Source organism: Rhinichthys klamathensis, unplaced genomic scaffold (genome assembly GCF_029890125.1).
Source record: "Rhinichthys klamathensis goyatoka isolate OS25496 unplaced genomic scaffold, OSU_Roscu_1.1 h1tg000109l_1, whole genome shotgun sequence".
Classification (NCBI taxonomy): domain Eukaryota; kingdom Metazoa; phylum Chordata; class Actinopteri; order Cypriniformes; family Leuciscidae; genus Rhinichthys; species Rhinichthys klamathensis.
This window is the reverse complement of record NW_026606647.1, coordinates 3,854,307-3,881,677: the sequence shown is the minus strand read 5'-3', so window position 1 is coordinate 3,881,677 and position 27,371 is coordinate 3,854,307. Positions and strand designations below refer to the sequence as shown.

The 27,371-nt window shown below is 37.5% G+C and overlaps 2 protein-coding genes across 5 annotated transcripts in view; one reads left to right on the top strand and one right to left on the bottom strand.

Moving 5' to 3' along the window:
• The window catches only part of gabra5 (gamma-aminobutyric acid type A receptor subunit alpha5), a 46,250-nt gene extending 19,764 nt beyond the window's left edge, over positions 1-26,486 (bottom strand). Inside the window, exons 1-8 of one of the 2 annotated variants that reach the window (XM_056253955.1) lie at positions 26,035-26,486; positions 25,575-25,825; positions 24,905-24,989; positions 24,560-24,684; positions 23,451-23,518; positions 22,822-23,042; positions 10,089-10,171; positions 306-449 (exon numbers count right to left, since the gene is read on the bottom strand). In XM_056253955.1, coding sequence (XP_056109930.1) covers positions 306-449; positions 10,089-10,171; positions 22,822-23,042; positions 23,451-23,518; positions 24,560-24,684; positions 24,905-24,987 — 724 coding nt within the window. In that variant the 5' untranslated portion in view covers positions 24,988-24,989; positions 25,575-25,825; positions 26,035-26,486. Of the gene's footprint in view, positions 1-305; positions 450-10,088; positions 10,172-22,821; positions 23,043-23,450; positions 23,519-24,559; positions 24,685-24,904; positions 24,990-25,574 lie in introns of both variants that reach the window. The other variant, XM_056253954.1, reaches the window with a different exon arrangement.
• Positions 1-27,371, top strand: part of gabrb3 (gamma-aminobutyric acid type A receptor subunit beta3) — an 84,554-nt gene that overhangs the window by 2,627 nt on the left and 54,556 nt on the right. The window lies entirely within an intron of this gene.

The following is a 27,371-nucleotide window of genomic DNA, read 5'->3' as shown; positions in this document are numbered from 1 at the left end:
ACTAACAGCCCTAATATATATATATAATTTATTAAAAATTAAATAAAATAATTGTGTATAAAACTATAAACATAAAAATAAACACAAATATAACAAAAGTAACTATTTATTTTTTTCATTAAAACAAATTCTTTAAAAAAAATTTCGTGGCCAATAAGAATTATTTATGAGCATTATATTTTCTCAATTAAGGGAGATACTACAAAACGTTTTGGACCCCGGCCCTAACTGCCAAGTTGATTCACAGATCTTTTACCAATTGACTAACTGACACTCATTACAATGAATGGGTCAAAGTGGTTTACCTCTACTTGTGCTGATATCTTCCGTACCAGCCGTGTGGCCAATCAAATGGTATTGGTTGAGACGTGACCCTTCCTCTGCCACTACCACAGATTTGCCAGGGCCTTTAGTCCACTTATACACAACTTCTGAGATAGGGTAGGCATCTGTAAAAAGACACAGTAGTTTACACTTTATACCAGCCACAAAGTTAGATTATACAGTGATAATGGCTTATTAAGCAGACACAGCAAGTGGCTAGAAGTTTAGTTAAATTAAATGTAATCTGTTTAGTACCATGTTTAAATAAGGTTACATAAATGTTAGTCACTCTTGATTGTACAGTCATTGTCAGTTGCAGGCAAGTTTCATTTCTCAGATTAAGGAGGTACAGTGACTACACCTGTCAATCATGGGAAAATATCTGCTTTATATATCAACAGGGAGCATGTTTGCTGACTCTGCCAAGTGTAGAGCTGGGAGTAATAAATTGAATCATCTGCACCTGGGTTGAATAATAGGATCAGACCATCAGGTTAAAAAAAGAGACACCTACACCTCAGTTGAAGACAACAGGATGGAACACTTCAAATGACTTGAAGAGATAGCAAGTGGCTGCGTTTACACTTGGCATTAACATGCGACCTGTATCCGGATGTTGTCCACATACACATTGAAAAGACAAGTGTAAACGCGCTTCTGATCGGAATGTTATCCGATCAGCGTGTCCAGGTTCGGAGGTAGTCGAGGACGCATTGTGATCGGATCTCAGTGTAATGTAAGCGCAATCCAGCCATCGTGTCTGCATTCACAGGTGGACGTCACACAAAACCCCGCCCACTGTCATTATTCCCCCTCCTCTCTCCGGAACTGAGAGCTGTGTGGTTTTGCGATACCGTCGAGTGCGAAGTACATCGCAAATATACTGAAATGTTTACCTTCGCACCCGAAAGGTGCAGAACCATTCATTTTTTATGTAAAGAAAGCGCATTTTTCCCACCACAGCTGGCAACGTTTTCGGACCCATACGTTTCTCTGAATCGTTTCCATTACGGCATCTATCCACATTATTATTACTTGCAGCCTCTTCATCCTCCTCATTTTGCGAGATTTGTAAAATGTCCCCGGACTGAAAACTGTTTTTAAAAAGAAAATCCACAACTTCAGGTCGACTTTGCACCGGAGCCATCCTTTTTTTTTTTTTTGCGGGAATGCGAGATCTGATCTGTTATCCAGATACAGAAGTCACTTGATGTGGACAGGTGTAAATGCACCGTGTCCTGATTGGCTTATGATCCGATCTGCTTGATCGGATCACGGTGATGTTAATGTCAAGTGTAAACGCAGCCTTAGTTGAATATTTTTTAAAAGTGTGTCATATTGTTTGTCCTTTACAAAAAAGCTAGGACCACTAAATTCAAAAACAGGCTCTCTCTCTCTCTCTTTAAAGTGTATACATATATGTATATATGTATATATATATATATATATATATATATATATATACAGTATACACACTTTAAAATAATAGTATTTTAGTAGTAGTATGTTGGAATAGTAGTATTACATGTTAAAAACAGATTCAACAAAATATGAAAACATTTTCAGTAGATGATTGTTTCACATAAAATAGCTGCAGCTTTACAGTGACTTTTCATATCACTCCATTTTTTTCACTTTCGCCCCCTCCCTCCATCTTGACATTCAATCTTGAAGCAAAACATTAATCCTGCCACTCAAGCCGGATGTCTCCATCACAATTAAGATTGACTTTGACCATCTAGACTGAGAGATTATTCTGCCAACCATCCACACACACACACACACACACACACACACACACACACACACACACACACACACACACACACACACACACACACACACACACAGTACGTACCCTTAGATACCCCCAACAAATTCCTGAAAACTAATCCGAAGTACAAAAATTGACTACTATATCGATATTGCTACCAATCTTCAGACTAAATCATGACTAACACATACTCAACCAGATGCTCCTCTGAATCAGAAAACCTACTTTTAGGAAGCACTCAAACACAGTTGAATGTTTTTTTAACCCCCCAAAAAGTCCCATATTTAATTGGGTGGTTGCAGAAAAAAAGATTTTAGAATTTTGAAATAATGTAATAACGTAATGTTATATGTAAGGCATTTTAGGCAAGTAGCTTCTGGGCCATCCTCATAGACACTTCTCAGAATGGACAGTCCACTTGAGGACAAGTCCACACATGACCTATTAAGACTCTGTAGGGAACCTGCCCTATGAGATTTTAAAGTTAATACGGAGTACTTGGACAGAGAGCATATTTAGGTAGCTGGTGCAAAATACTGGCAAGTCATGATGTTCTATTCTAAAGAACAGCAAATTGTAAAAAAACTGTACATTGTTAACACACTTTTGGGACAGATGTATGTTTAATGTTTACTGTAAAAAGTTATAAAGTATAAACCCCTCTCAGGGGTGTTTATTCATGAAACATGAGCATAATTCTATAATATTTATACATTTTTGCATTCAAATCAATGGGTAGATTTACGTACAAATGTTTACACAAAAATTCACTGTTTTTTTTTATAAAAACGTTATCAATCTATCTAAATTTCTCTGTGCTAAACTACCTTCCTCTGGTATTTTTTGTATGTTGCTATAATGCTACTTCCTCTACAAGCTTTTTCAATATTTTCATATTTACTTCAATACGTATGTTATCATGCTTGTGTTCTGCGTTATCTCCCTTTCCCTTCATTACTGCTGTCATCATTATTGTGCATTTGGTATAAACCTTTACCAACTATGTGTGAAATTTCACTTTATGAGAAACTGGAGACTTTTATGTATATCAAAAAGATCAGTTCTCTTAGGAAAGGTATTTGAAGCTCGGTGCAAGTTCAGGTGGTGAGATGAAGCAAATGAGTGTGAAGACAGTATTGGTACTAATTATGGGTGGTGATTGTAAGTGGATCTAATTGGATTGAATTTAGTGCACATCAGCTGATCCTAATAAGCTCTGGACCAGTTCGAGTTCAAATGGAAAACTATAAACTTTGCCTATGGATTGAATTAAGAAGGAGATTGAAGTTGTAAAAATATATATAATAACGCCCTATTCGAGGGTATAGTGGTGATTTCGGATTGGCTCTAAGCATGCGTACGCACACATTTGTGCATGAAATCTGCATAGGAATGATTTCACGAGCAAACCAAAAACGGTCATACTGAAATTTATTCTAAATTTAAACAAAAATGTAGAAACCACACGTAAGCAAAAAGCACTTTCTCTGTGCGGCCTTAAAGGTGCCCTAGAATGTTTTTTTTGTTTTTTTTTATAATGTTTCCTGGGTTACCCTTATAATGTTAGTATGTTTTTTAGATAAAAAATAATCATAATTTAGAAATAAATGGCATTTTTCCTAGCCTGCTTTTAGCCTCTGATTTGAACACTCTGTTTGAAGGGGCGTGTCTGCTGTGGGATTCAGTGTAACCGCGGCCACTGCTGTGATTGGCTGACATGCTTGCATATGAAATAGCTACGCATTACATGTGAAACTCTCTCCCGAATACTTTTACTACTGCTATTATACGTTTTTACTATAACAGCTATCGAGATTAACGAATCGTGAGATGTTTTTTAAGTATTTAGATCTATTCCCATCACATAAAATGTTGCCGTGATGAGCATTGAGCAGATGACAGTGTGTTGATCGCGAGAATGAAGATCTTATCATTGCAAAGCAGTTTCTGCACTCTCTCTGCTTTCACCAATGCAAACACGATGATGTAAATACAGTAAGAGCTTCGTTGTGCAGTAACGTGCGTCATTGATTTCATAACGAGTTTGGCAAGTGTCCAGATAAACTCGCGTGGAAAGATTGTTCTTTGATCGCTTTCTGTATATAATTTGTTCACAATTTAAATACGATTATTTTCATCCTACTAAAAGAAACGATGTGAAGCTGATATTTTAGTCACTGGCTTGACTTACTGATGCATAAACAGTATTGAACGATTTTGAGAGAAAGATTACCTGTCTGAACTTGAACAATTACACATCAGAAAGTGTTGCTTGGTAGCTCGATCCGAGGCCAGCTCTGTATTGGCCCAAGTTGAGGAAACAGTCGGTGAAATGTTTGGAAATTTCCAGAGAAAATAAAATTAACCCATTGTTTCTTCAGAGGCTCAGATGAAGGAACTAAAAAATACTTTTGTGTTCATGTGTACATCCACACTGAGCAACTGCCATGCTTCGGCTGCGCAGTTCCGCCTGGCATTGAGGGCTGGCATTATGCAAATATTTGGAGGCGTACATATTAATGATCCCGACTATTGCGTCACAGTCGGTATTGTGTGGAGAACCGACCGTTTTTCAGGGGTGTTTTTCATATACGTGAATTAAATGAGAACGCGAAAACAGTCCAGTTTGAGATTCACTCTATGTCATGTCCATGCACTGAACTCTTGTTATTTGACTATACCAAGGTAAATTCAATTTTGAATTATAGGTCACCTTTAAGAAATTATTTTATTTTAACATGACTATAATTATATTATATTATAAAATTAATAAATAATACAATTTAATTTATCCTTAAATATATTTCATCATATACAGTGAAAGAGTAAGAAAAGCTGCCATAGCTTCAGCTGCAAGGTTTCTCTGAATAACGCAGATTTACCCGTGTGTACAGCTGGTAATGAGAGGTCTGTAATCTCGGTTTGTATAAAAGTTGTGTATTGTGTTTGAACTGGTTTTGAGAATGACACACTTGGCATTGCTCGGGGATCTAGCGAGAGCGAGTCTGCAGAGAGCGATGAAAGGCTATAAATGTTGTGTGGAAAACCCTTATCTGGAGATGGTTAGGGTGTGTTTTATGCAAATTACTAACCTTGTGCACACGGCCGCTCATTTAAAACACACCAAATTCACTAGCATTAGAACGAGATTAAAAATAAATTCATGCGTGTACTAACGTGTTGTGAATTAGGCAGAGATTTTTCGTGAGAAGTGCGTAAAAATCTGAAATAATCCACGTGATTATTAGTGAATGACACCCAGTGTTTGATAAAGCAAAGGAAGTGACAAGGTCTAGCAAACGGAGGACAAAATATTTCTCATAGGTCAAGGGTTGAGTCTTGAGCAAAAACAAATGTAGCTCTTCATTAAGACAGGGTCACCACAGCCCCCAGAGTGAATAGCCTGCAGAATCACCTTCTTACTCACACATGACTGAAATGCTTTCCAGTTAAAAGAAATTGTTTAGTGAGATTGGCTTGACAGAATACATGTGTGCGTATAAAGGTTTAGCTATACTTGAGAAGCCAAAATCTTTGGGAAAATGTTTTGTCCTCACAAATACAGTGAAACATGTCAAAATCCCACAGAGACCCTTGATGAGATGTCTCCATTAATATAGTGAAACCAGCTTAGGTGTGTGGGGTTTTATCTGTATTTGTGGTCAAGGATGTTACGTTTTTTACAACTTATTTTAATCTAAATTCTAAATTATCATTGTAATTGTAATATATTAAATGTCAGGGTTTTCATTTTGTTTGTGTGCGTCTCGTTTACAATCTACTCTTGCTTTTAATGTAAGTTTCAAGGCCTTTCAGCATTTAAAATCAATATTCAAAATTAAATAATGATGATAATCTTTTGCTGTTAATGTGATAAAGTACATTCATTACTGAGTACATTGAGGAAAGACAAAGATTCAGCAAGGATATTTTCCACTAGCCTGAAACAGTGGCCTTAAATTAACATTGATAATTCTATAGAACGACTTTTTACCCCCGGTAGCATGAGTAATATATACTTGTATGCATTAATAATAAAATAAAACTTTCCTACAAACACAGCAACTTTCAACCTGTCCCTAAAGTCTGTCTTTCTTTACACTATGATTATGAGGCTTGGCTGCCCTAAGGTGATTTAAATAGGCCTAGATCTCAACAAGTTATTTTGTAGTCCAAGTCCAGCCTCATACAGTACATCCTCTATTGCTGACCTATGTCTTAGCTTATTTCTCTTCCAAAACTCTCTGGGAAGAGATATATTGGATTAATCTGAACAAAACTATGACCCACCATTGGGGACCTTTACAAGGTTGAATTATCCCTCAGTAATCTTTGGTCTACAGTATATAATCTTTTGAGGTGAATCTGGCATGGATGGCACGAGAGCCTGAAGGCTGTATTGCAGTACTGAAAGCACTTAATATATATTTTATTGCTACTAACGTCATCAAATAAACCTTAATGGACATGGCAGAAAGTAAATGTAAAAAAAAAAGAGATACAGAATGAAGAATATGGAGGGAAAGACAGAGAGAAAAATATCTGAAACTATTGAGTTTGTTGTCAATGACTCTATGACTGTATGGCCGTTCATCTAGAAATCCTACATTGTTGTACTTGTGTTTTCACTCCAAAATCTAAATAATAGACATTTTAATTCAAACCAATATTAATCTCTATTTATTAATTTGTAAGTGGGTTAATCTACAGTCAGACGGTCATGTACAGAGTTCAGAGCTCCAAGACACTCCCCAGTCTCTTTCATCTCACCTAATAAAATCATTTCATGAAACCACTATTTCATGTCCAGCCATGCAATAAGTGGGATAATGTACAGTCAGCCAATCTTTACAGCAAAATAAACCCTCTCAGGGTGATACAAGACTCCTCAGCTTCACATCAGGGGCTATTTTGTGAGAATGACCCTCTGACTGTAGCCTGGTCCCACCAGACTCTAGTACATTTCATTTGTACATAGAGTCTGGCATCGCTCCATTGACAAGCGTTAACTTCCTTGAAGGCGGGTACTCTGTTGAAGTCTAAAACTATTGGATCTGCCCAGAGTCACTCTGGATCTGCCATAACCAATCGCTAACATTTGGTTGTGACGTATGACGACTCAAACTAGCGCACGACATCAACGTCATCATTCTCAGCCACTCCCTCTGTTCGCTGATTGGCCCGGTAAAAAATTGACGGGAGAAAACCAAAGAATACAGCACAATCCCAGACGTAGTACTGAAGGAAAATAAAAATTGAGCGGAAGTACGTAGGAGGGCGGAGCCAGGCTACTCTGACTATACATTAATCCTGAATTCATGCCTTTGTACAGGATTCACTCAAGGTGCTTACATGTAAAGGATAATATCCATAGCCAGAGATGTACATTGTGTCTGTGGAGATTAACTACAATAATGATTGCTGCGTCTCTTTGAAGAGCAGAATATTCCTCAACAAAAGGCTCCACATTAACTGTTGTCGTTCATATGGGCAGCGTTGCTTTTCTCAGGCATTTTGGTTGAGATGACAGTTAAAATCAGGCGTCTGTCACTGTTATCCAACCAGCCAAACAAAAGCTGCTAAGTGCAGACAGAATTTATATAACCCTTTACATAACACAGCACAATACTTCAAGTAAACACATTTGTTGTGTGATTTACAAGTTAAATCACTAATTCTCTTCCGCCTGTATATCGAGTAACTCTCGCAGGGAAAATGGTGTTAAACTCTAAGAATGCAAGTCCTAATGAAGGCTAAATTTTCAATAACCACCTTACAATGAATAATTAATACCATTTGAGATAGCTCACAGGGTGTTTTATATATAAGTAGAATGTAAAATTAACAAATGCTGAGAAATGACTGATTAAACAAAAATGACTAAATAATAAAAGCTAATGATTTCTATAGAGAATAGTTCATGTTTATTAACACCGTACTATTCATTTATGGTAGTCGTGCTCAACCTTCATTTAAATATTTATGGTGAGTAAGGTAGTTTTTGTTTCTATGATGAAAGAAATAATATATTATAAAAATCATTAAGAGGGAAAAAATTGAAAACAAGTAAATGCTGTTGGACATACTATTGTCCATAAGTAAGATCTGAAATGTCAGAACAAAACAAGAATTGGTCAGAAAAAAAAAATGAACAGACAATAAGACATTTTTTTAACTACCAAGCCTTGTTAGAAAAATATTTTCACTATACTAGTCAGCCCATGAAAAGGAGAGGGTATTTTTCTTTCTATTCTTTTTTGTTTTGGTCCACAAAAGTTTTTTAGACAGTGGAGTACCTCAAAGGGATAGTTCACCCAAAAATGAAAATTCTGTCCAAACCTGTATGAATACCTTTCTTCTGCTGAACACAAAAGAAGATATTTTGAAGAATATGGGTAACCAAACAGTTGATGGGCACCATTGCATTGACTTCCATAGTATGGAAAATACTATAGAAAGTCAAAGGGGGTCCATCCACTGTTTGGTTACAGACATTCTTCAAAATATTTTCTTTTGTGTTCAGCAGAAAATACAGGTTTGGAACAACTGGGTGAGTAAATGATGACAGAATTTTCAGTTTTGTGTGAACTATCCCTTAAAATTGATGGAGTGTGGCTGGTTCAACATTCGTTTCAAGGGTTGTCTGTATACATCAAGGTCAAACCATGCAGGCTGGTGAGATTACATTTTATACCTTACTGTACTTCTAACCATGTTGATGTTCTAAATTAACAATCCATCCAATCGCATTGGGAAGCCTATGAGATGTCCAAATGCACGGCATCAGACTCATTTTAGGTCACGGGCCAGATTAGATTAAACGTCACCTTATGCTGGCCGATTTTTTATTTGATAAACCTTGATGTACCCATGCAGAGCGTAAATACATGGTCTTATGCAACTATTGAATTTCAAGAGCAACTTTCACAAGATTAAATCCACATACAAATTGTATCAATGGAAATATTAATTACCAGCTATAACAGCTTTTTAGCATGATCTAATTTAAATGTTTAAACATTCAAATCATCCCGCGGGCCAGATTGACTTCTTCTGTATTCTTATCTGTGTTTAACACCACTGCCAAAAAGCTTATGAGAGGTCTTCAAAACCTAAAGAACTTTAGATCATGAGGGATTTTACTGTGCAGCTACGACAGTACAATTAATCAAATATTCAGATATGCACAATCGCCCCTCCTAAGCACTGTCTGTCATGGTTTCTGCAGTATCCTAACCCAAAAGCTCACCGTGTACAGCCCTATCCTGTTATGCCCTAAACATCAAAGAAAGCTGAGCTCATCTCAGGTCATTCCTGGCTTCTTAGCACCAAAAAGCCTTTCTTTTATATGTGTGCAATGTGTACGTAAGAGCAGGAGGGATGGCAGGACACCTTCCTACTAATCCAGTCCTCAAGTTACCCTCCTCTCTGCAAGAACCAGGTGATAATCTTAATCCTGCTCTTGGACAGGATGCCACGTGATAATGAGACTAAACTGGACATACCTTAAACACCAGTCTGTCAAGCTGCCTAAAATGGGCCAAGTTAGTACACAATTTGTATTACTCAATATTTCAATATGCTAAAATGTATTAAGAAAATATGCAGAGAGAAAAACTAATGCAAAGAGGTGTTCGGTACCTAATATACTAGAAAGCGTAATTTCTCCTGTAGAGGGAATTTCATATGAAATATACAAAATGTTGCTCCTGTTACCATCTCCGTTCTACGTTGTGCGAAGACAACCAATGAAAACTATAAACCGTATTCCATGATTTTATACTTGCATCTTTTTCATCTAAATAAGAATATAAGATGCTATTCACATCAATCAAATAACAAATGGATGTAATCGTGAATACACACTTCAGAATCAGAGGGATTATGTTATGATTTCTTGGAATCTGCTATTTTAAAATCTTTTTGTAATGGCAATGAAACCTGTACAGTTCTTTTTTCCCGAATTTAACATAAAACATTATGGACTTACAGCTGCCAAATTTGAGTGGGCAGGCATGAGCATCCATAGGGAAATCCTCCAACTGCATGGGACACTCCGCTGATATGGTCAATCTGAAGAGAGAAAAATTAAGATATGATTAAATCTAGATCAGCACCTCTGAGGATATGTTTTAGAGATCAGTTGTTAATATAAACATGTCTTATGTAAGCTATCATAACCATAGTGACAATCATCACTGCAACATTTAAGATTCATTAATTTTTCTTATTGAAAATCATCTTAAAGTAGCTATAGGATTGAATAACGAGTGTATATTAATAGGAAGACTGAGCTTGCATGTTGAGTGCTCTTAGATGTATTTATAGAACAAGGGTGCCATCATGTGCCAGAAGTAGAAAGGCTGCCAAATCGGTGAAGTAAATCACTGCTAATTCTGGCTTAGCTCATAACCACACACACACACACACACACACACACACACACACCGACCTCACAAACATATACGGTACATAGAAATGCTATTTTCTATTAAATTATTCTCCGTTTTCATTTAGGATTTAAAAGACCTATTTTGAGCTGAAACGCCACCTATTGAAATATTACAGGACTACAAGGAAAAAAACTGAAATTTCACTACATTCAGTTCTATCACAAATTAGTGAGGACTGTTTCAGTTTCAGTTTTTTTAGAGAGAGAAAAGGAATTTGTACAATGTGATTTTCACTTGTGAACTTAAAAGCAACAATTTTTAATGTTTACTGATTATAGCTGCTTTGGAATTACATTTATTGTGAAAAGTGCTATACAAATAAAATTGACTTTCTGACTAAAATTGTTTCTGTTCAGGTATACACCGAACATTAATCTAATAGCAGGTAAAAAAGAAAATTCTGTAAACTTAACCAGGGTTTGTGCAGGTTTTATGATGGTAAATGTAAGACTTTTTAAAGACCTTTTTAAAACCAAGTAAAGAAAATTTAAGGAATAAATTGTAGGGAACACAATATACATCAATATATATATATATATATATATATATATATATATATATATATATATATATATATATATATATTATGTACATGTTTGTGCAGAAACACAATGAGTTCTATTAGCAATACAACTTCCAACAGTTATCCATTACATCCTAATTCATCTTACAAAAAAAGCTTGAATTGCTGTGCTCCCAACCAATAGAATAAGGAGTAACTTTTACAGTACCTTCTGATCACAGCAAAAAAGTTATATTCTTCATCATGTAAAAGGAAGTTTATGATTAAAACAAGAACAAATATCTTCCAATTTTGCAAAAATTGCCATGACTTAATTTAACATTTGCATCTCAAGTAGATGTATCTTGATCTAAAGATGTTTAGATATCTGTATTGGAAAACTATAATAACAAAAATACTGAGGAAGATATTCCTTTTTTTTCAATGCATGCAACATTTAATGCCATGACTTTGTGAATTTACGACTTTCAACATTTGATTTAAGCCCTTTTTAAGACCCGCAGAAATCCTGCTTAACTTTTCCAGATACACAATATAAATAAAATCAAAATAAATAAGACTTTCTATATGAAAACAGATAGTTGCCTTTATATTTATTTTTTTATTTATTTAACCTTTGTTTAACCAGGTAAAATCAGTTGAGAACAAGTTCTCATTTACAACTGCGACCTGGCCAAGACAAAGCGAAACAGTGCGACGATAACAACAACACAGAGAAACACATAGAAATAAATAAACATACAATCAATAAACCAATCCATGTACAAAAGCAGAATATATTATAAACAAGTGCAATGATCAATAAACAGCTTTGACAGCTGATGCTTAAAATTGGTAAGGGAAATAGGAACCTCTAGTTTCAAGGATTTTTGCAATTCATTCCAGTCATAAGCAGCAGAGAACTGGAAGGAATGGCGACCAAAAGAAGTATAAGCTTTGGGGACAGCCAGTAAAATATACCTGCTAGAGCGCATACTACGTGTGGATGTCGCTATGGTTACCAGGGAGCTGAGATAGGGCGGAGATATGCCTAATAAGGACTTATAGATGACTTGGAGCCAATGAATTTGGCGGCGAGTATATAGTGAGGGCCAGCCAATAAGAGAATAAAGATTACAGTGATGAGCAGTGTATGGAGCTTTAGTAACAAAACGGATAGCACTATGATAAATTACATCCAGTTTACTAAGTAGAGTTTTGGAGGCAGTTTTGTAAATAACATCGCCAAAATCAAAGATTGGTAGGATGGTAAGTTTTACAAGGGCATATTTGGCAGCATAGGTGAAGGATGCTTTGTGACGAAAAAGAAAGCCGATTCTAGATTTAATTTTAGATTGGAGATAGTTAATGTGAGTCTGAAAATTAAGTTTACAGTCTAACCACACTCCTAGATATTTGTAAGAGTCCACATATTCTAAATCAACCCCTTCAAGGGTAGTGATGGTAGTTTGGTTAGCAGCTATGGGCAATGTTCGATTAAAAAGCATGCATTTAGTCTTACTAGGATTTAAAAGCAGATGGAGATCACGAAAAGCGTATTGTATGGCGTTGAAACTAGTTTGAAGATTAATTAACACACAATCCAAAGAGGGGCCGGATGTATATAAAATGGTGTCGTCTGCATACAAATGTATCAGCGAATCACCAGCAGCACTAGCAATATCATTAATGTATATAGAAAATAGGGTCGGCCCAAGAATTGATCCCTGGGGCACCCCCATAGAGACTGCAAGAGGACTGGACAGCAGACCCTCCGATTTTACACACTGAACTCTATCTAAGAAATAGTTGGAGAACCAAGCAAGGCAGTCACTTGAAAAACCAAGGCTGTTGAGTCTGCCAATAAGAATACGATGGTTGACAGAGTCAAACGCCTTGGCAAGATCTATGAAGATGGCAGCACAGTAATGTCTCCTATCAATAGAGGTTATGATATCGTTAAGAACCTTAAGCGTAGCTGAAGTGCATCCATGACCAACTCGAAAACCAGATTGCATAGCAGAGAAAATACGATGGGATTCAAAATATTCAGTGATCTGTTTATTAACTTGGAATTCGAAGATTTTAGCAAGACATGGCAGGATAGATATAGGTCTATAACAATTTGGATCTAGAGTGTCTCCCCCTTTGAAGAGGGGGATGATCGCAGCAGCTTTCCAGTCTCTAGGGATCTCACACGATACAAAAGAAAGGTTGAATAGGCTGGTAATCGGAGTTGCAATAATTTTAGCTGATAGTTTTAAAAAGAAAGGGTCCAGATTGTCAAGACCAGCAGATTTGTAAGGATCCAGATTTAACAGCTCTTTCAAAACATCAGCTGTCCGGATTTGTGTAAAGGAAAAATTAGGAAGGCTTGAACAAGTTGCTGCGGGAGGTACAAAGCTCTCCGAAATAGGAGTAGCCAAATGAAAAGCATGACCAGCCACAGCAAAATGCGTATTAAAATTTTGGATTATCATGAATTTATCTGTGGTAACAGTATTTCCAAGCTTTAATGCAGTGGGCAACTGGGAGGAGATACTCTTATTCTCCATAAGCTTTATAGTGTCCCAGAACTTTTTGGAATTTGTACCACAGGATGAAAGTTTCTGTTTAAAAAAACTAGCCTTTGCTTTTCTAACAGATTGTGTATATTTGTTCCTTGTTTCCCTAAAAAGTTGCATATCGCGGGGACTTTTTGATGCTAATGCAGTGCGCCACAAGATATTTTTATGTTGGTTAAGAGCAGCTAAATCTGGGGTGAACCAAGGGCTAAATCTATTCTTAACTCTCAGTTTTTTAAAAGGAGCATGCTTATTTAATATGGTGAGAAAAGTACTTTTAAAGAAAAACCAGGCATCATCTACTGACGGAATAAGGTCAATATCCTTCCAGGACACCCGAGACAATTCGAATAAAAAAGCCTGTTCACAGAAATATTTTAAGGAACGTTTGACAATAAAAAGGGGTGATCGATTGACCGCAAACCCATTTCGAACACAAGCAATTAAGCAATGATCGCTCAGATCCTGGTCGAAAACAGATGAGGAATAATTGTGGGGCAAGTTAGTCAGAATTATATCAATGATAGTACCCGCATTTACGGATTTAGGGTTGTACCTGGTAGGTTCATTAATGATTTGTGTAAGATTGAGAGCATCTATCCTAGATTGAAAAGCAGCCGGTGCATTAAGCATATCCCAGTTTAAATCCCCTAACAACACAAACTCTGAAGAAAGATGAGGGGCAATCAATTCACATATAGCATCCAGAGCATGGCTGGGAGCTGAGGGAGGTCTGTAACAGGCAGCGATAGTGAGCGACTTATTTCTTGAAAGATGGATTTTTAAGAGTAGAAGCTCAAACTGTTTGGGCACAGACCTGGACAGTATGACAGAACTCTGTAAATTATCTCTGCAATAGATTACAACTCCGCCTCCCTTGGTAGCTCTATCTTGGCGAAAAATGTTGTAGTTAGAAATAGAAATTTCGGAATTTTTAATGGCTTTCCTGAGCCACGATTCAGACACTGCTAGGACATCAGGGTTAGTTGAATGTACTAAAGCAGTTAATAAATCAAACTTAGGAAGAAGGCTTCTGATGTTGACATGCAAGAAACCAAGGTTTTTCCGGTTACAAAAGTCAACAAATGAAAGCGCCTGGGAAATAGGTGAAATACTGGGGACTATAGGACCTGGGTTTAACTCTACATCACCAGAGGAACAAAGAAGAAGTAAAATAAGTGTCCGACTAAGCACTTTCAGAACTGGTCTTCTAGTACACTGGGTAAAAAGAATAATAGGAACAGATTTCCGAACGTGGTAGGGTAAATTGAAGGCATAATATATCGCCAAGGGTTTATTAAAATTTGAGTTCAATGGAGGAAGACCCAGGCGTTGAGTAATAAAGAGAGAAATTGCATCTCTAAAAACACCAGTTAAACCCGGCAAAGTTTCTGCATGTGTGGGGGGTGAAACAAAGGAGCTATCAGAGACTTGTTTAGAAGGACTAGAGGCTCTACAATAAAATAAAACAATAATAACTAACCTAAACAACAACATACAAAGCATATTTAGATAAGAAAAGGGGCAAAACAGATAAGCAAAATAAACAAAATAAAATACCAAATAAAATACCAAATTATACCATATAAATAAACAGACCTGCAAGCATTAATAGTGAAGCCGAGTTATCAGCATCTGAATAGCAGCAACGATGCAACAATATATCAGGGCGTTCCTCACAAAGGGATCATTGGTATCAAAACGTTAGAAAACCCCTGATGAGAACACTGCAGTGGTTCTGCAGTGGCTAAATCCACTGTCCTGTAGCCCCCTCTAGTGGTCCATTTATGAAACAGTTTTTTTTAACGTTATAACCATATGATTTCCTGAAAAGATCTGAGGCTAACATTAAATGTGATAGAGATGGATTTTGCAACTGGAAAACATTCATTCATCCCATCAGAGAAAGTGACCCTGAATCCGATTGCTGGATGTTATAAAGTATATAAGCGATCTAACATGACATAAGAAACATGAAATGGAAGTAGCATCATATATGTATTTTTGCTCTGTCAAACAGCCAAAAGGTTTCAGGAATTTCCTGTTACAAAGAAGTGTATAACAAAGAAATCTTCATGCATCCAACAAACTCGTCCATGATATTTACAATGTCTGGTTGCATAAAGTCTATTGTCCAAAGACAGAAAGAAAGTAATCGCAAGGCCATTTAGCAAGCCAATTATATGAGATCAAGGCTGATCATTACCATAATGGTTACAGGATGGCTGGCTTATTATGCCACCCTGTGGCCATTAAGCCCTCCCTTAACGTCCCGGCTGGAGCTAATTCAATGCTTTGGTGTAAGCAATGCAATAAGATGTCAGCACTGACCCTCAGCTGACAGCGTAATGAAGGGCTTGATATTGCCACGGAACTGGAAATGCTAAAAACCTCCATCATCAGCAACCGAGGATGGGACCAGGGTTGAAGGGCCCATGGTTGCATCTCTGACTGGAAGTCCTGCGAGAATGTAATTAATGGGCCGGGACACGTGAGGCACTGCTCCTTCACTTAATCAGTGCAGGGCCTTCATCTCTGACAGCTCCATGATGAATTGCTGTATTGGAAAAATCAAGGACTGTCCTCTAAACTCAACCTCCATTCGACCAGCTCGCACAACTTTATCAAAACCAGCCATATGGGAGGCGAGGAGTTCGCCATGTACTTACTGAACACAGTTAGTGCTGAGGTCAGCATTGCTGGATGTGGAGACGAAATGATGTGGCACTGGGGCCTTGACAAATGGTGAGCGCTCAGAGCTTAATCCTGACAGTGAGCTTTATCTGGTCTGTGATAGCCCATTAAAGCTCATAAATTATATATCATTTCACAAGAACGTTCTATCCACCTTTTCCCTACACCCCATGACGCTTTGCACAAATCATGCAAGTAACTTCTGTTAAACTGTAAACAATCAGTGAAAGGTTCGCTCTATGAACAGAACACAATAAGCTTTTTTTAAGTACAATGAAGTGATATTATCCCACTCACCCTTTAGGAAATTTAAAAGTGTAAAAACATCATCAAATTACTACCACAGACCATGAATAAACCCAAAACCTTGATTATTTCCGCAGCAATATTACGGACGTGTTATATATCACAGTAGTAATATACGTCTGTATTATGTAATATACGTTGCCTTAATCAAAAAGGTTCATTAACTTTAGCATTGAGTGTTAATATCTCAAAGTGATTTCTGTCATTTTGACAAATAACAAATACTGTATTTACCCGCTTTAGAAACATTCCGGTAAACACTACTAATAGGGTTAGGAAGTGAAAAGGGGAAACAATTGCATTTTAAAGCATCCGTGTGAAAACCTGGAAAGAAACGTGAGGATTTTGGGAGAAAAACGAGAGATAGTATAGCATAGTGCATACTAGTGAATTCTTCATAGGATATATCATAAATTAAATCGAGAGAGCGCACCACAAAAATGTTGTTTTTTTTCATGTTACAAGGGAATACAAAGAAAAAAGGAAATAATCAGGAGGCTCGTCAGGAAAAAGGTGTATTGAAAAAGTCTGTAACTCTAAATAATGCCGGCTGATTCTGTGTTAACACAAAATTACCACAAAACACAAAATTACTGTTAACCTCAGGTGTATATAAATAATGCACAACTTAAAATACTTAAAATTAAAGAGATAATATTGTAGAACTTTTGACTTTTTAATATTAGAAGTAAGTAGCTTTCGGGTTGCATATACAGTGCGTGTATGTGTCATTGCAATATATAGAAAAGGGGATGCACCAATACCAGTATCGGTATGGGCCCAAAACTGCACTCGTGTACTCGTACTCATTAAAATGCTCCGATACCAACAACAGATACCACGCAGCGTGTACAGCGACAAAAACCCCCCGACAACAGAGCAAACAGAGAGCACAATGGAGATATCAGAGAAGGATGTCTATGAAGTAAATGTATCTTATTAACAGAATATTAAACAAATAAAACACCCAGAAAGCTGCCTCTCAGAAAGCCTATTAAATCAAGTTCTCTTTCATGTCGTCTTGAGCGGACAAATTCAGACAAAATTATGTAAAAAATGCCCATATAGGCAAGTATCCTTGTGAAACATTTGGTTATGTCTTAAGTGAACATAAACAGTTGAAAAGAAAACGTGTGTAACAATATGTTGGATATGTGCAGTTCATAAAGTGACAGCAGTCTAATAAACCTACAGTTGTCTTTGTCCTCAATTTTATTCTAACAACAAAAGACAGAGAAGATCACTCACTGCTCTTGACTGGTTGAGCCCTGCTGGAGCAGCTCAAAATATTCACTGTGCTATTAAATTAAACATAAGGGCCAGATTTACTAACCATTGCAAAACCTCTTTTTGTCGTTAAAAAACTGTCAGGATTTACTAAAGACACGCAGTGAAAAATTAGCGCTGACAAGGCATGGACAGAGTTATTTTTGCAGCTGACCTTATTGCATATGCATTTGCCCTTTCAGATCCAAAATGTATGGGAGGAGAGTATTTAAATGAATCACGCAAGGTGATTTACTAAGGTTTGCGCTCGTCAATTTACTGGTGTTTGCGCCATTATTTACTGCCCCAAAAAAGCACGTCTTAAACCAGCGCTAACTGGTAGTTTGTGTTGGTCATTATGGGATTGATCCGGCTGCGTCTGTGTTCTTTAATTTGCGCGTCGTCAGTAGATCACGCGCAAAACTTTCCATTCCCATCGGCGCTTTTTTGGAATTGCGCTCTTACGCTAAATTGACCTGTATAGTAAATCTGGCCATAATATGAACAGTGAAAGTAACAGTAGCTCCTACAATACATTTTAACAGGCATAATTAGGCATTAATAATTTGATTAATATTCTTTTGGTTTGTCTGCCCAATATTTTTAAAAATTAAAAATGCAATGAAAATACAGGTATCGGTATCTGGGTATCAGCAAGTACTAAAAATAAAAGTATCGGTATCGGACTCCTTCTGGAAAAAGTGGTATCGGTGCATCCCAAATTATGCAACATATCAAATCACTACAGGACTTTGTATTAATTAGCACATTCACAGTCAAGAGTTGATTAAAAAACATGAAGAATCAGATATACACTCACCGGCCACTTTATTAGGTACCCCATGCTAGTAACGGGTTGGACCCCCTTTTGCCTTCAGAACTGCCTCAATTCTTCGTGGCATAGATTCAACAAGGTGCTGGAAGCATTCCTCAGGGACTTTGGTCCATATTGACATGATGGCATCACACAGTTGCCGCAGATTTGTCGGCTGCACATCCATGATGCGAATCTCCCGTTCCACCACATCCCAAAGATGCTCTATTGGGTTGAGATCTGGTGACTGTGGAGGCCATTTTAGTACAGTGAACTCATTGTCATGTTTAAGAAACCAATTTGAAATGATTAGAGCTTTGTGACATGGTGGAAGTAGCCATCAGAGGATGGGTACATGGTGGCCATAAAGGGATGGACATGGTCAGAAACAATGCTCAGGTAGGCCGTGGCATTTAAACAATGCCCAATTGGCACTAAGGGGCCTAAAGTGTGCCAGGAAAACATCCCCCACACCATTACACCACCACCACCAGCCTGCACAGTGGTAACAAGGCATGATGGTTCCATGTTCTCATTCTGTTTACGCCAAATTCTGACTCTAACATCTGAATGTCTCAACAGAAATCGAGACTCATCAGACCAGGCAACATTTTTCCAGTCTTCAACTGTTCAATTTTGGTGAGCTCTTGCAAATTGTAGCCTCTTTTTCCTATTTGTAGTGGAGATGAGTGGTACCCGGTGGAGTCTTCTGCTGTTGTAGCCCATCCGCCTCAAGGTTGTGCGTGTTGTGGCTTCACAAATGCTTTGCTGCATACCTCGGTTGTAACGAGTGGTTATTTCAGTCACTGTTGCCCTTCTATCAGCTCGAACCAGTCTGGCCATTCTCCTCTGACCTCTGGCATCAACAAGGCATTTCCGCCCACAGAACTGCCGCTCACTGGATGTTTTTTCTTTTTCGGACCATTCTCTGTAAACCCTAGAGATGGTTGTGCGTGAAAATCCCAGTAGATTAGCAGTTTCTGAAATACTCAGACCAGCCCTTCTGGCACCAACAATCATGCCACGTTCAAAGTCACTCAAATCAACTTTCTTCCCCATACTGATGCTCGGTTTGAACTGCAGGAGATTGTCTTGACCATGTCTACATGCCTAAATGCACTGAGTTGCCACCATGTGATTGGCTGCTTAGAAATTAAGTGTTAACGAGCAGTTGAACAGGTGTACCTAATAAAGTGGCCGGTGAGTGTATATGTGTCATTATCAAGTGGTATAACAGCTATTTAAATACACAAGAATATAAACAGATTTTAATGGGGGTCAAAGGTAAAATTTTAACTATTGCTTATTGAAAAACTCATATTGGTTTACCATTAATCTGAATATTGAAGCGGATGTGTCCCCCTCAATGTCTATGTTGGTTATGACACTGTTGTTTTTATTTATAAAACCCTGTTATTTTATTAACACATTTTTTTTGTACATTTAATTCATTTATATATATATATTTGCAATTTTTACAATGCATGTTTGCCTACTGCACCATTTTTCTCAACATCAACCTCAAGCTAAAAAAGTTATTTTAAAAACATGGCAGATCCTTCAGAAGATTTGACAGTATCTAGAACATCTCCATTTTGTTCGGTCTCGTAACCTCCTTTTTAACTCTAATAAAAGCCTGTAGACTGCGTTCCACTTTTAGAATGTGGGTGGTGAAACTGTTTTGCCCTGCTTTTTCATGGCAGCTAAGGTGCTCCTTTCCATCTCAGCAAGAAAAGAAAAAACCTTACTGCTGATCACTTTTCCGGAAACAATGTGCGCATTAGTGAGTGGTAAAAAGCCCTTTTAATGGTTTTCACTGTTAGGAAATGCAACACTGGGCAGAGTTTATTGTAGGCAAGCTACAATAGCTCCACCATTGATTTCTAAATGACATGCTCCAAGTCATTTCCTCTCAGAGTCATTAATGTTTGATTGATGATCTTGTTCAATCTACAGTCTAAAAAAACAGCTCTATCTAAAAGATGATGATACACAGGGCAACTTTTTGAGCAATGTTGCTGGGCAATCTTGCCGAGTGATTGTTGCTTGGGCACTTTCCCATTGAAAATGGGCAATAAATGTATAAATGGATAATTTATATCGGTCTTGGGCACTGTGTCTCATCTGGTTGCCCGTTGAGGGAAACATTGCCCAGCAACATTGCCCAAAAAGTTGCCCTGTGTATCATCACCTTAAGGCTTTATCAATTGAACAATTTTGTAATATGTGTTTGGTCTCACAATATACAACGCAATAATTAAAAAAAAAAAAAAACAGCAAAGCTTTGCAAATGAGCAAGGAATGTGTTTTGTGTAAATGAAATGATCCATGTTCTTTGCCTTTTCCATTTATTTTATATTGCTTTTAGACCCACTCTATGAAATCTAAATGTTACCTCTATGGAAAACTCACCAAATTCCCCATTGCATTTGAATTTGAGTTAATAAAAGCTAATAACTCATTATATAATGGATCATAACTGTAACCTCAGAGAATAAAAATAACTAATACATAACCACCATAATCCAAACACTATTACGATTGTGCGCCTCAAAATTCAGCACTTAAACAAGCAGGTTCTACTATAGAGAGGATTTAGTATTGATGCCATTTCGAGAACAACAATAGCGGCTTTTATACAACAGCACTAACACAGCAGTGCACGGCACTTGGCAGTAGATTGTTGCTGATGATAGCTGGGAGAGCAGAAACTGTGTGTGTGTGTGTGTGTGTGTGTTCTCTCCCTCTGCCCTGGTATTGCGAGTAATGGAGCAGACAGTCTGTGAAGAACAACTCAACAACAGGGGCATAAAACATAGAGCCAACTTTCTCTTTTTCCTTTGTTTCAATCTCTTATTTTGTCTCACCCCCTTTTACTTTCTTTTCTCTTGTACACAGTTAGGTTGGAACACCCTTGGGTGACTGGTCTAGGGTACAAAGAGAAAAAAAAAACTAGATACAGTGTGTGTGTGTGGAGTTTCAACAATTTTTTTTATCTGCCTCTATGTTATTGCAGTGTCCCCAAATAGAGCATTTGGGGCATCAGTACAAAAACCAAAGTCAAAATATTTTTTAAGATTGCGAATCTAACTGGCTAACATATATGAGGTTTAGTGGTTTAGTCAAAAGTGCAAGAATGATTAGTCAGTGTGATTAGTCTTGGTAGCATCAGTAATAATAGATGTCAAACAATCAGGATTTTTTTTCAAGATTTTGCAGTGTACTGCATTCCATCATTTTCCAGTAAAAGTGAATAATTTTCAGCCTTGTTTGGGTAAATAAAGCTTAAAGTTCTATTTAAAAAATAATTTGTTTAAAGTAACATAATATGTTTAATAATAAATATTGAATAATGCATAGAAAAAGTAATTATTTAAATTATAAATATACATTATAACAAATAATTTGTACTTTTTTGTGTTAAGGCCTGTGAAAATGTTGGCAGGGCATAAATAAACCAACAATGTTACTGTTGAACCCTGCAGGGACCTGAAAGACCCACACATGGCCTCAGGCCCCAAATCAAAAGAGCCCACCTCAAAGCTTCTAGAACCCGAGAGAGGATACTTCTGATCCCTTTTCAATGTAAGGCTATGTAAATTCTTTGTCTGTTGGGAAAATCACTGTGGTCGTTAAAGAAATAATAGCACACCTCTCCTCAATAAGCAGGATGATTTGAAGTATCGTTCAAGTCTATAGCATAAACAGAGCAGGAAGAATTTTGTCAGTGAAATATAAAGAGAACAAATAAGTATGAGGAATCTAAAGCATGGGGAACCACTAATGAAAACAACAAAGATAAACTCATGTGTCCTCTTGTGAGAAGACAACATCAAAAAAGAAAAAGAAAAGTATAGAGAAAAAGCTTTAGCAGGGGCAAGCTGAACATTCCCACTGAGATTGTACGATGTGGAACAGAGATGCTGAGTTCAGCAGGAGCCGAGTTCATATGTGCTTAACACATCTGTCACATGGCAGAGGGTTCAGCAGTGCAAAACAGAGGTGAGGAGGCCATAAATGAGATGAGGATCAAATGTATGGCTGTACTACCCATACTCCAATCCATTCATGCAGACAGCATTTCATACTGTGAAATGACAAGGCATTGTAGCTTAAACTGGTACCTCATGGTGTACAGCAATGTCCCATCATCCTTCAGTCTCAGAAGCTTGTTGGGCGTTGTCATGTTGTGAGCAATGGATTTTTTGCCATTAAGGAAAAAGGTGTCAGGTGTCCAGATGTTGCTGGCCAGCAGGTTATTCAGAGGTAGCATCTCCATTGGCCCTTTGAAACACAAACGCTCATCTTTCCAGCTTTGACGGAAAAACACATCAATGGTGTATTCCTGTTCAAAGGAAAATGTTCATTTAGTGTGCACCAGAAGGCAGGGTCGTCGTGAGGAACCCCAGGCCCTGTGATGAGGAGGAGGGGCACACTAAGGCCTCCCCATAAACTTTTTCTCCAGGGCCCATGAATTACAGCGATGACCTTGCCTGAAGGCAAAATCAAATGTGTCACATGACTGAATATTAAAATGAACAATAGTTGCATTCAACAAATCATACTGTGACCTACCTAAGATATTGCATGCAGAATTTCAGGAAATGTTGCAGAGGTGAAGTAATGTTACAGAGTGAGGCAGGTTTTAATGAAGGGTGTCTTGATGAAGAGTGATCTCAGTTGGGAATTTCCAGCTGTAGAGGTGAATGAATGGTGTTTCTTCATGAAGAAAGGATATGGTTTAAATACTCACCATCTCAGTATCTGAAACTGGCCCAAAGCTGGTGACAAAGATGTTGGTCTTAATTTCGGTCACTTTCTCTGTAAAGCCACAAACAAATAGTGATTTATTCAATTACGTTTAATTTTGGATGTTATATATTTGTACTATAATGGAAGTTCTACATATTTTATACTATACATACTTTCTATATATTCATTTACTAATATATATATATATATATACACACAGAGAGAGAGAGCGAATGTATACAAAATTTGCAGAATTTTCAATCAAGTATAAATATATAAGTAAATAGTGTATACTAGGCCAAAATAAATAAATAGAATATAAAATATATGCAGAATTTCCATTAAAGTACGCTTTGATTCGCTATTTGTATTGGTACAGTATTTCTTTTAGTTGCATTCATTTTAAATGAAAAGCAATTAATTCCAGGCTCCTGACTGCACTTCCCTTCTCAAAGTACAAAATCATGTCCAAATTGACATCATGTTGCTGATGCGCAGTTCTCACATGGAAACAGGTGCAGCCAGTGTTTATTCTCTTTCTCTGCCACAACGGCATGATTTTGACCTCTGAGAACAATAAACCTCCACCTTTTGAAAAGAACGATAGCTTCCTCAAGGTCAGCAGCCACATTAATATCCCTTCTCTCTCGCCCACCCTCTCTCTCTCTGTCTCTTGCAAGAACACTGTAATTGCGAGTGCCGGGAAATAGTGGCTGTTTGATTTTCACAGAGAACCAGGCAATTTCCGTGATCACTTCTACTCTGTGCAAACATCTCCTGTATGAAAACAGATTTTTTTCTTTTTTTGTGTACTTTTCCTCCCAGTTAGTGGATTGAATAGAAGCAGCATCTCTCTCTCTCTTTTTTTCTTTTCTTTTGAAAGTCCTTTATGCTGGTCACGATGGAATGTGCAGGCGTTCTTTCTGTTTAACCATCTGCCTTTATCTGAAGACATCTTTTCAATATAACTACCAGAGGTCAATGCCAGACATAAATTGCCCTAATATACAAAAAAAAGAAAGAAAGAAAAAAACGCCTCTCGCTAAATCACAATCTTGCTACAGATGATGTTTTTGAAGTATCTAGGCATGGTATCTAGGCAGAGTTTACCTCCAAGCCCTGGTCGCAGTCTGTTATCGTAGCCATCCAGCAATCCATCCAGGATTCGTGTAAATACTGTGATGTTATCATTGAGCTCTGACTCTTTAGGAGTCCCTGTAGTAGACTGGGAGAGGCTGATGCACAACACCATACAGATAATTAATAGCTACGAGTATTAGTTCCTATCCATTAGGTGACCACAATGATTATAAAATTGTCTGGAAAATGTGCATTCTTAAGATATCAATAGAATCAATAGACATATATGCATTTTACATTAATTGACTCTTGCAATTAACTAGAAAATAATATGAAGTCAACGAGAAATAGAAAGTTACATTAAACGTAATCTACCTCAGATGGCAGGTGAAAGTCATGAACAAAACACCGACCCACAGACTTCTCATTTTGGCGCTGCAGTGTGGTCCATATCCCATACCTGCAAAGAGTCCAGCATATGGAGTCATTCATACCAGCATGATAATCTTATCATTCTCCATGAAACTCCATGACTTATGCTCACTTTAATTGAAAATAAATTGAGAAGAAGTTAGAAATAGAGGTGTATACGAAATCCCTAAAACAGGATGATCAGTCAACTTAAAAACAATATAATTTACCAAGTGTTAAACAAACAGTTTTGGTCAGCTAAGTTATACAGTTAAAATTAGGACACCTTTTCATTATTACTTTAATAATAATCATAATAAAAATTGGTAATTATAATTAAATGCCTTAATTTATTTTTTTAAATATATTATTTTTATTATTTTATTTTTTAAATCAAATTTTAAGAATCTTTTCTATGTCAAACAAATGTGTTGTACATTTCCCTTGAATGCCAGTTTGCAACATTTCTTCAACATGACCGTTTGAAAAAGCAGTAACAGGAGCGCTGAGTTTGCAGCAGCTGTAATGCTTAGTTTTAACAGCCTCTGGCGAATAAACTTGTCGAACATTTACAGTGAATCCTACAAAGCAGAGTTGAGCAGAGATCGTGTACAGTAAAAGCCTCGCATCTTACCTTAAATACCTGAATGGTGCAGTGGATCCACGTTGAAAAAAAAAAACAAATGCAATGAATTCCTTTTGAAGCAGTGAGCAAAATCCCGCAACGTTCAGCTTACAGCAGTAGTAGATGCGTTGTTCTTCAGATATATCCAGTCTTAACCATACAGGCTCATTGTTCTGTCCTCTTTTACGATTCAGTGACTGAACAGCCGCTGCAGAACATCCCTTCCTTTCCACCGCATCCCAAAGACCCCTTCATCACTCCTAAATCCAATTGAAAGACAGTAACCAGGCAGCCCTTAAAATAGTCTTTGTTTTCTCTCTTCCCCTATTCTCCCTCTAGTCAACAAATTCCCTTTAACAGACCATTACTTTCCCCCCTTCTTTCCTCTGTGGTAGCCTAGCTCGACATCTCAACGCTTATCTGCGCAACCGTTCAAGCGTTACAGAGTTTAACAGGATTCTCCGCTTACCGGGTCGGCGGTTTGAACGTCCGTTGCTCTCCTTACTCTAGCCCAACTGCCACTCTAGAGGCATTTGTTCGTATTTGGGACCAAAGTAATAGGACGTCACCTCCGCTCGCGCGGCATAATTACCCCCCGAGGGAAATTTAAGCGGCCGTTGGGTTTTGAAACTTATCTTGTTTGAGCTTATTCAGAGAAAAGCGCGATTACCCCCGTCCCCTGCGCGCGGTACAAACGCGGACGCCAGAAAATGAGTGGATTTCCCAACAATTCTGCTTACTATGCATTTTACGCGCGAGCGTTTAGCTCTAGGCAGCTCCCCATGCGCCAGGCTGTTTAATGAAGACTGGCTGCCTCTACATGCGGATCATTATATCTCCACTGAGGATAATCATGGTTTAAAAGTATCAGTTTGCCCAATTATAACGAGTTGTAAATTATAGAATAGTCCTTTGTATAAATAGTTTAAAATATATACGAAGTATAGGTATATAAATATATCAAGGTATCAGTCAAAGATACAATATTGATTTGATAGGACTAGATATAAAAATGGTTTGAGAGCAAGTATTGTTTTATATGAAACAGAATGGAGTAGTAATGAGGACAGCCATCAGAGGGAACTCTAATCCCATTTTTTTTCTCTGATGCCGACTATCACTGCAGTGCCTCAGTCGATAAATGAAATCCTTAAAAGGCTCTACCTGCTCCAATTTCATGTTGTGCATAGGTGAAGAACTTAATGAACTAGGTTATTTTATAATGACACATTTTATGCTGATTTGGGGTGACATGACAACTGGGAAATGTCTCCAATGTCATACACTACACATACACAACAAAATCATTGCTATTACACCACTATTCTAGTGATCATGCAAAATACTACAAATGTATTGAGATTATAACTTCAAAAATAAAACAAGCATGTGTATTAAAGTCTCCCAGTAAAAATGCACACACATGGGTATGCAGGTACATTGATTTACAGCAAGAGAATCAAATTAAATTAAACATCTGCTTTGGGTTGGCTTTAATGGTCACGCTGCTATAAAAAAAAAACATGCATCCCTTATAGGGCGAGATTATTTCTAGGTTCATGGAGATAGTAAAGACAGTTTGTCGTCTGCATAATGTGATATTTGGTAATGTGATTTGGGGATTGATTTATTTTTGAAGCACTTTTGTCTGACTGTTGATTGACTCCATTGATGTGCACTCCAGAGATTTTCACACAGCTGTTACTTCTACAGTCCACCTGTGTCCAGCGAGCATCAGCATGTGTATGTGTGCATGTTAAACGGAGCTTGAATAACTAAGATCACCAGAAAGACAAAAGAGCAGCC